At 46.9% G+C, this 8639-nt stretch overlaps 1 protein-coding gene across 1 annotated transcript; it reads right to left on the bottom strand.

Annotated features, from left to right (window-relative positions):
• Positions 1–226: 226 nt before the first annotated feature.
• On the bottom strand, positions 227–4011 carry THBD (thrombomodulin). Its single transcript, XM_037156317.2, has one exon. It carries the CDS (start codon positions 3781–3783, stop codon positions 2062–2064), a length of 1722 nt encoding a protein of 573 aa, XP_037012212.1. The 5' UTR covers positions 3784–4011; the 3' UTR covers positions 227–2061.
• Positions 4012–8639: the final 4628 nt, after the last annotated feature.

Genomic DNA, 8639 nt, shown 5'->3' with positions numbered 1-8639 from the left:
ATAAATATTTCTGTGCACAGATATAACATGATGTCTTTCTACAGTGAAAACAATTATCTCTGAAAAAATCTTTGGAAGTCAGAGATGATGCCATGAGCAGATGGAGGCTAGTAATGGGTGTGGAGCAGCATTTAAATGCAATCCATGGTATTTGCACTATTTAATAACCTTGTTTTGATTACGTAAACTGGGGGGTTGGGATAGTGGAAATGGACAGACACACAACCCAAGAGCAAACTGTTATTTATTTATTTTTTTAACATGTGATGTCATAAGCAAGGGTTTTGCCTGCATTCTAGTTTATCTTTAATAAATAAATAACTATATACAAATGTGCTGAGTTTATAAAATAGCAGAGGAAAATCTTTGTGTCACAAAAAATACACTTTTTTTCATTCATGATTTCATTCCTGGTTTAGTTGAACCAAAAACACTGTTTAGCAATGTCTAAAGGGATGAACCAAGTTTTTTTTCTACTGGGAAACAAAGCTATGAAATAAAAATTCCTCAGTTTCTTGATAATCAAAGGACTAATTTGGCCTGCTACTTATTACTGATACATATTTAGTATATTCCAGAAGTTGGAAGCTGTCTAGAACAGTTCTCAGACTATTCTGGGCAGATAACTCCCCAGTAGATCTTGTTAAAATACAGATTTTCATAGAGTAGGTGGGATGGAGCTCAAGGTTCTGCATTTCTAATCAGTTTCTGGGGGAGGAAGGAGATAGTCCTCATTTCTTGTTGAGGAGCAAATTCCAAGTGAATTTGGTGAATAGAGTTAGAGTGAATAGGGTTAGAAGACCCCTCTAAAGTGTGAGAAATTCTCAAAGGCCTGGTCAAGGTGAGGCCCTAAATTGGGTATCTTCCAGGCTCAATTCCCAAATACCTAAATGCCCCAAAACAGTAAAGCTGGGTTTACTTTGGCTTACATACTACAAAAACAGGGAGAGTCAAAATGATAATTGGCATAAATCAAGCAGCTTAAAATTTTTTTAAACTATCTCCTAGGAGGTGCTTTCTGTTTTTTCAATCTAGAGCAATTAGGTAAGCATTTCAACACTGCTAAAAAGTAACTAAAAATACAAATATTAGTAATAATAAAGAAAACTGCATATGAATCTTAACAACAATTACTACCTTTCAGTCCAAATCAAAACAACAGTAATAAAACCCAGGCTCATTGCTTAAAAAATAAAAATAAAAACTCCTTGGGTTTAATTTCTATGATGGTTCAGCAAAATTAATTTAACAAATGTCTCTCACATTTTAACCTTTGCTAAGTGATATCACAGTGGAAGCATGAAACTTCAGGATAAATTAGCAAACCAAGTGAAAGAACAAATGCCCAACATTCTTGTTTTTAGTGTTGTTGTTTTTCCCTCTATGTCACACATGAGTTCTGCCTAGGCGGACAGGTAGGAGTAGTAGTGTCAGACACAGATAGAGTGACTGAGATGGGCGGGTCCAGTTCCTGGGAAGGGAAAACTGGTAGGAATGAGAGGAGAAAATGAGGTTTGACTTTATAAATACAAAAGACTGAAAAAATTCACCAAAATAGTTACCACATGACAAGTGGAAGTATATAAATATAGAGATAGGAAAGATGAGAGAGAAAACAGAGGAAGGGACTCAAAGTGGGCATGAAGATAGAAAAAAAAAGAAAAAGAAAAAAGTCTTAAATAAATAAATATCTTAGTCATCATCCATCACACAATTACACTTACTATTCCATTGTGTCACAGTCTGCCCAAAAGCCACTGACCAATAGTGCTCACGCTTCTTGCCCCACTGAGGGTATGGGACATTATGCAATCTGCATCTTCATTGTAAAATTACCATCTCTGCCCACAAGTCTGGTGATATATTAAAAGTAACTCCCTAACAAGCTATTCCTAGAATAATCAAAAGAAGGGGTAGGGAGTCAGTCTCCTCTAGTTTTGATGCCAGTTAAGATGCTTTGGGGTAGCCAAGGAGTAAGGCTGGGGGATGAGGCAGGGGAATGAGGGGCAGGAGGGGAAAAAAGGCCAAGCCAACACCTTGGGGGCAGGAAGTGTGGCCCTCTCAGAGTTTTGGGGGCGCCTTCTCTGTGCTCACGTGCTGCAACACCACCTCCTTGTCAGGAACCCCACACTTGTACTCCAGCTCGGCCTGCATGGTGCCTTGTTTCTTACGCAGGTGGCAGAGGAGTGCCAAAAGCGCCACCACCAAAAACAAGCTCAAGGTGGAGATGCCAATGAGCACACCTGAATGTCCAGACCCTGTAGGCCACGGACTTGAGGTGGTGCCAGGAGTTGTGCTGATGGGGAGCTCCCCAGAGCCATCCTCGTCACCACCGCTGCTCACCTTGGTGAGGTCACAGTCGGTGCCAGTCTGGGCAGAGTCAGGCCCGCAGATGCACTCGTAGGAGCCAGGGAGGTTTCTGCATGAAACTGCACCTAAACAGTTGCCATTGTCACACTCATCGATGTCCGTGCATGTGAACCCTTCGTCCAAAATGTAGCCCTCTGGGCACTGGCAGCTTTCCGGCTTGTTGGGATCGCAGTCGGCTAAGCATGAAGACTGGTTGCAGAACATCTGGCACCTGTGTGGTGCTTGGGGGTTGGGTGCGAAACCTTCTGCACAGACACAGCGGTAATCAGTTTTGCCCAAGGGCTGGCACTGGTATTCGCAGTTAGTCCCGATGCACGGGTCCACTGACTCCACACACTCACCGTCCACCATGTCATAGCCATCACGACAATGGCACTCGAAGCCGCCCTGCTTGTTGACACAGACCTGCTGGCATGGACTGGGCGTTTGCGTACAGTCATCTACGTCCTCACACCGGTGCTGATCTGCAGCCAGCTTGTAGCCAGTTTCGCACATGCAAGAGTAGGCGCGGGGTATTTCCAGGTTTTGGACGCAGAAGTGTTCACAGAGCTTGTTGCAGGAGTGTTCCCCAGGCGCTGCACAAGAGCGCTGGTCTTCCTGAGTGGCCATGTCCGCTGGGCAGAGGCAGTGCGACACCCCGGCGCTCCAGTTGCACAGATGCTGGCAGCCGCCATTCTCCACGCTGCAGTGCCAGGGACCCTGCACCTCTCGGCCCCAGCGGGCCTCAACCTCTCCTGGCCTCTGCTCACACACCAGCTCCACTCCGAAGGGTGATACCGCAGCGGAGCTACCAACTGGCAGCGCCTGAAAGTCTACGCCTCGGGCACCGAACGGGGTGGTGTAGGTGATAGAGACGCTGGCGGCCGCTGTGGCACCATGCTCCACAGTTAGAGGCCTGCAGGATGCTGAGAAGTGGAACTCGCAAAGGAAGCCATCGGCCTCTACTACGCATTGTTCCTCCTCCCAGACCTGCTCGCCGGGCTCCGGAGACCCGGCCACGGAGACCCAGACGCACAAGGGACCACAGAGAGGCGCAGGAGGAAGCCTCGCCCACCTGCTGTAGCTGGTCTGGTTGTCGCCTGTAACCCACTGGAAGCCATGCAAGGGACCTAGTTCCCCCAGGTCACTGCAGCCGGACGGAAGCTTCAGGCCAATCCAGAGGCGAGAGGTGTCGCCACTGTTGCCGCTCAGTAGCAGGGAGATGACATCAGCTGCCACTGAGGAGCGCACGGTCATTAGATGGCCCCGCAGATGCTCGCAGGCCTGGTTGGCTTCGAAGAAGGTTGCAGGGCCCCGGAAGAGCGTGTAGCAGTCTTGTTGGACGCACTGGCTGCCGTACGGCTGTGGTTCTGGGAGCGCTGGGAGTCCCAGGGCAGCGGGACCCAACACGCTGAAGAGCAGGACCTGCATCATGCTGTCCCGGCACTCCGCAGGAAGTGCGGGGCAGAGCGCAGTAGCCAGGACCAGGTCCGAATCCCACGGGTTATGAGAGGCTCAAGACGCTGGCGGCTACAAGCCTTTGTGTCTGTCCCAAAGCAGAAGCTTAGAGCCGCTGAGCACAGTCCTGGCAAAGCTGCCTTTGATATGCTGCTGGGTAGGGGCCAGAGTTTATAAGAGCACAGCCCTCCCTCCCTGAACATTCGGGGAAAGGAAGGAAGTGCATGATGGGAAGGGCTGATGCTGTGTTCTCGGATTACTGGGTCTTTTGAAATCCTTGTGCCCGCCCTCAAGTTCAGGATCCCCTCCCGGGAGTGAGTAAATCCAGCCTGGGCACTGGGCGGTGCCCAGCCGGGGCTGCCGAGGGCAGACACCACTTTTGTCAGCAAGGGGACATTTCCACCCCCTACATTGGGGCTCCCAGGCTCGCAACCCATCTTAATCTCTTGGTCTTCTTTCTTTTCTTAATAAGTATGCTGTTATCGTCATTTTCAAAGACAGCTTGCATTACAGAATTCTGGGAAGAAGATGCGGGTAAAGGAGAGCTTTGAATGAAGTCCTGGGGAAAGTAGTGCCCAGGACCTGGGAGAAGGTTTCCGCCAAAAGGAGGACTTTGGGAGGGATTGTCTAGCAGGTGAACTTCCCTGAAGATGCGATTGCAAGGAGAGAGAGCTGGACTCTGCCTTAGTTCTGAAAACAGGAATGTGCTAGGTCCCAGAAGACAGGGGTATGGCTGGGGAGACAATGGGCAAAGGAGAGAGAATTAGACTAACACCCTAATGCAGGCTACCCCTGCTCACAACTAGGGACACACGAGTGCCTAAGCCCAAGAAGCCAAGGCCAGACATCGTCTAGTTGCTTAGGAAAGTCTTGGGGATACTATCAGCCTCGAGGTCACCCTGCAGAAGCAGTAGCAGACAAATTCCTGCAGAGCCCTGTAAGGGTGGACGTTTTAGGGAGCATATCAGCCAGTCTGGTTTGTTTTGCCCAGGGTCACAGAAGGATAGTCCACCTAGAACAATCAAATGGAAGCACGGGAGCCCTAGCTGGCAGGAACTGTGGACTCCAAAGGGATCCCGCTGGGGTCTGCTAAGGATTTTTTTTCCTTTTGGCTGAATGATCAGACCGAAACAGAGGCGCATATAAATGTTACTTGTGTGGCAAAGGGCATTGAAAAAGAGCGACCCTTGTGCACTGGTAGGGTGGGGAGACCTGGGAGGAGAAGATGGGAATCTGTCATTTTCGTGACCCTTTCTATTCACTTAACAAGAATGCAGAGGGATGGGTTCAAAACACAGCTGAGTAGCAGACAGTGGTAAATGTACTATAATTTTTTATAACGCCCTTTGCCATCTCTCTTTGCTATGGTCATTCACCACAAAGCACCAGGAGGTGGCGCTCTTGAACTCTGAACAAAGCTGAAGTTGAAGATCTCCAAACTTGGGCTGAAAAGACTTAAGAGTGCTGGGACCCCCCTAGGCCTACCCCTGGGACATTCAACAGGACTCCAGAAAACCACACCTATTCCTGGCCTACCCAAGGTCTTGCCTCCTTGGTCCTAAGAGCCCAGACTTTTGAGTGAGAAAGTGCTGGCATCCTCATGAGAGAAGATCAAGCACTTGTTGGCTGGACTGTGCCAACCTATGGTGAGGGATGGGTTATAGACACTGTAAAAGTGAAAAGAGGTAGGTAGTTGGTCCATTCCTGCACTCCCTGATGCTTGGAGCTGAATGCTGGGACCCACAGACCTTCAAAACATTCCTCTGAACTCTGCAAGATCCTGGGAAAACTGCCCCAGCTCCCTCACAGAAACTGGAAGAACAGGTCTGAAGCATCCCAGAACTGCTCCTCTGGAAAGAGGAAGGGAAGACCAGCAGACTGGAGAGTCAGGCTGTTACCAGTGGAAGGAGGGCAGGTGCTGGCCTGACCTTGACTGGCTGTCTGGGCTTAGTTAGGGCTCGTGACTCCTATGCATAGCCTTCTCATTGGAGGCTGCATCAGGTGCAACCAGCTCTGAGACCTGCAGTTGTGATCAGGAACCCACTGGGACATTGCTGAAAGATGTCAGAAATGAGGGACATTGTTTGGGTGCATGACACAAGAAAGGGAACAGGACACTCTGGTTCCAAATTAACTAAGAATTTCAAGGCTGAGACAGAAAAACATTAAACAAAGGATGGGGCTGTCCTGAGACTACCAGCCCCAAAAGAAGTTGTGAGACATTGAAGCATCTGGTCTTTCTTCATGCCTTTTGGTTCACTTCTTGAATGGGTTCTAGTTTCACCACAACTGTCTTTGGTGGCACATCCTATTCTGGTCTCCTTATACCCATTACTGATTGTTGAAAGAAAAAGAATAAAAGAAGATTAGAAGTCTGAGAACAGTCCTAGTAGCTGAGTCCACATGTAACTCAATGATGCCTGTGGTACTTGGGCTAACCCAACATGAAGAAGTGTTGGATGTCTCCATATGGAAAGAAACCATGGCAACAACTAAATCGAGTGGAGCATTGACCATGGGTGGATTACCCTGCAAAAGGATAGGTAGACACACCCATTTGGCCTTCCCCACCCCTCAAACTTTACCTCTAGCCCTCAGTGCACATTATCCCTGCCTTTTGGGACAATTCTTGTCAATCCCTGCCCTTCTCCAAACATCACTTTGAAGCTTTTTTTTTTGCATGCTTTAAACTACCCACATCTTGTCTGCACTTCTTGCACAAGATGAGCCACTCCCTCCCTCTCCATGTGGATGGCACACTAGCTCCCTCTCCTTGGCCTGCCCTTGAGCCCACCACCCTCACCAGAGTTCATCAGCCCAAGCTTGTCTTATTGGAACAGTCCCTTAAATAAAACTGTTTCCTAAATACTGAAACCAATAACTTTTTAGTTTTCATCTTTTTATACACCTCTGTGCTCTTTGTACTCTTGAGTCCTCACTATTCCAAAGTTTCTTCCTCCCATGTGTTCTGAAACATCTGTCCTTCTACCCCTCCTTTTCTCCTCCTGCCTATGGTGGCCTCTCTCGCCCTTCTGCCCAATGAAGGTGGTCAGTCCTCAGGGTCTTGCCTATGGTCTTCACTTGTCTCTTTACATCCACCCGTTGTCAAATTAATGTATTCCCCTTGTAATGATATCAACATCAAAGCAGACTGGGAGTGGGTTGCCCAGAAAGTACACTGAAATCATTTTTTCTGGATCAATATTTGAGCCACCCCATTTGAAATAATCACCTTCAGACTTCATCAGTTTCTCTGTCTTGTCTTTGCCCTTATCACAGCCTCTGTAAGACAGTTCTTTTCATGGCTTCTATTCTTTCTAGCTCTTCACTTCTGCTGACAGCACCTGGACCTTCACAAGCCTCAAATGCTGCTGAGGGAGCCCAAGATGCTCCCACGGCCTCCCCTTGCCATGCTGAAGATACTCACTCACTCTGCTTCTACTCTGTGGCCACAAAATAGGGTATCTGCACTCACAATTCTAGGCTGTGGTTTGGACCTGGTATCCCATCCCACTCATATGTTTTAAAGCCTGGTATCCCACTGGTCCCCATGTATGCTGGCATTTCTAGCAAGAGGGGACCCTACTGACTGTGGGAGAAATACCTCATGCTGTCTCACCTTCATCTCAAAGCTCCTATCTTTTCCTGTGCCAGGAACATTCTTATCTTTATGTCTTCTCCAGATATTAAAACCTGACCCTTCTTTAAAGGCATAGGTGTTAATGAGAAACAACTAGAAAGGGTTTCTGTGACTACACCAGAACTGATCTCTCTGTGAATTTGTAGAACTTTCTATCAACACTTTAGCACTTACCTCACCTTCCCTGCTTTATAAGTCATCACATACTTCAGCTCTTTGCTAGCCTTACAATCTTGTTTTTCTAGGGATGGAACATTGTTCTTATACATCTTTGTATCTCCACACTGCATATTGTGTGCATGGACAGTTGAGTGCCTGTTTTATATGATTTTTGCGGCCCCTTTCAGTGTGATGTTTTCATGTTAACCTGCAAACACAAGAACCTCAGAACTTTAAAGTTAGGAGTATGAGCTTTGAAGCCAGTTTGGCTGGATTTAAGATCAACTCTGTCATTTATAAGTTATGTCATATTTAGTAAGTAACCCAGCCTGTATGTGGTTAAGTTTCCTCAACTGTGTGAGTGACACCCATAACAGTCACCCCTCCATAGTGTTATTATAAGGATGAAGTGAGTTATACATGCAAAACATTTAAAACAGCTGAGCCATAGTAAACTCTCAGCAAATTTTAGCTAAAAAAGAATACAGTTTGGTCTCTAAAAATTGAATTTGGCCACTCATTGTGTTTGACACCCAGGACAGTTCCTGTCCTTAATGGAGACTCAGTAAATGTCTTTTCATAAAATTTAGGTCAGCTGAGTGCTTTTACCAATAATAGCAATAAGAAGATGTGAAAAAATTAAGGAGGAAATGAAGTTGAAGGATCCAGGGAGAAACAGGAAAGGAATTGAAGACAGCCAGGGAAGCAGCCCTGGACCCTGGTCCCCAGGAAGATACCTTTTCATCTGCCCTAGTGGCATCCATTGTTAATTCTTCATTTTCATATGTGGAAACTGAAGGTCAGAAAGGATAAATGACTTCCTAAGACCACACAGGTAGTAAGTGGTGAAACTAAGATTCTTCAGCCTACATTAGGATGAAAGAACTAGTATGTAAAATATGTTTGAGCTCCAATTTTACCTGTTGCTAGAACTTGATTAAAAAACTCTGCTTTTTCTCACCTCAAAACAGAAGATATAGTACATAATTTACAGGGCTGATGTGTGTGAGAGTGACTTCCTCACTAGTCCCCC

Source organism: Artibeus jamaicensis, unplaced genomic scaffold (assembly GCF_021234435.1).
Source record: "Artibeus jamaicensis isolate MK-2021 breed Jamaican fruit bat unplaced genomic scaffold, CSHL_Jam_final contig_320, whole genome shotgun sequence".
In the NCBI taxonomy this organism is placed as follows: Eukaryota; Metazoa; Chordata; class Mammalia; order Chiroptera; family Phyllostomidae; genus Artibeus; species Artibeus jamaicensis.
The sequence above is the reverse complement of the archived record's forward strand: the minus strand, read 5'-3'. Positions and strand labels throughout refer to the sequence as shown.